This window comes from Eimeria mitis, genomic scaffold, assembly GCF_000499745.2.
Source record: "Eimeria mitis Houghton genomic scaffold, Emh_scaff2140, whole genome shotgun sequence".
Classification (NCBI taxonomy): Eukaryota; Apicomplexa; class Conoidasida; order Eucoccidiorida; family Eimeriidae; genus Eimeria; species Eimeria mitis.
Genome location: NW_013570464.1, coordinates 4,502 through 5,521, shown reverse-complemented (window position 1 = coordinate 5,521; position 1,020 = coordinate 4,502). Strand labels below are relative to the sequence as shown.

The window sequence follows — 1,020 nt, the reverse complement described above, 5'->3', positions numbered from 1 at the left end:
CCTAAACCCTAAACCCTAAACCCTAAACCCTAAACCCCAAACCCTAAACCCTAAACCCTAAACCCTAGAATTCTTTTAAGAGGGATACTGAGCAGCAGAACAGCAGCAAATTGCTGCTAGCCGGTTCAGGGTTTAGGTTACTGCTCACCCACTATACCCTGAAGTATCTGGCGAGCTGCTGCTGCTGCTGCTGCTGCTGCTGCTGCTGCTGCTGCTGCTGCTGCTGCTGGTCTTGAGGCACTGCCAGCGCCTATCATTGATAGAAAAACACCACAAATCAGATAATTTATTTTTTTTGTTTTCTCCTCTCCCCCCAAACAAATACAACAACTTGCCGTCTGCTGAGGATGCTAAGCACGCCTCATCCCTAACCCTCGGCTGCTGCTGCTGCTGCTGCTGCTGCTGCGGCTGTTGTTGTTCCTGCTGCTGCTGCTGCTGCTGCGGGCTAGAGGCAGCTGCTGCTGCAGAGGTGTACAGCAGCTCTATCGCGAGCGTCTTCAGGTGTATATGCAGCAAACGGTTCTCTTTGCCTTTTGTTCAGAGAGAGACACAGCAACACAAAAAACAAAGAAATACAATAGCTGCAGCAGCAGATGCATGCAGCAGAAAAAGCATACCAGCAGCAGCAACAGCAGCAACGCCAACAGGAGGAGCAGCAGCCACGAGAAGCAGCAGCAGCAAAAGTAGCGGCAGCAGTAGCAGCAGCAGTTAGTACCAGTAGTAGCAGCAGCACCAGCAGCAGTACCAGCAGCAGCAGCAGCAGTACCAGCCGCAGCAGCAACAGCAGCAGCAGCAGCAGCAGCACCAGCAGCAGCAGCAGCAGCAGCAGCAGCAGCACCAGCAGTTCAAGGGGCGATGCTTGCAGCAGCTTACTGCCGTTTGGTGTGGAGACAGAAGAAAAGCAAAAGGCGGAGTCTAGGGAGTTAGAGACCCACGTCTGGCTCCCTAGCTGCTGCTGCAGCACGAGCTGCTCAGAATCCTCCTCTTCCCCCTGCTGCTGCTGCTGCTGCTGCTGCTGCA

The 1,020-nt window shown here is 54.0% G+C and overlaps 2 protein-coding genes across 2 annotated transcripts in view; both read right to left on the bottom strand.

Moving 5' to 3' along the window:
- EMH_0049220 (uncharacterized protein) overlaps positions 1 to 257 on the bottom strand; it is a gene marked incomplete at both ends in the record, with an annotated part of 3,434 nt that extends 3,177 nt beyond the window's left edge. The window contains one exon of the mRNA XM_013496504.1: positions 149 to 257. Within this exon, the coding sequence (XP_013351958.1) occupies positions 149 to 257 (109 nt within the window). The remainder of the gene's footprint in view (positions 1 to 148) is intronic.
- A 714-nt stretch (positions 258 to 971) lies between these two features.
- The window catches only part of EMH_0049210 (uncharacterized protein), a gene marked incomplete at both ends in the record, with an annotated part of 4,269 nt that continues 4,220 nt past the window's right edge, over positions 972 to 1,020 (bottom strand). The window contains one exon of the mRNA XM_013496503.1: positions 972 to 1,020. Within this exon, the coding sequence (XP_013351957.1) occupies positions 972 to 1,020 (49 nt within the window).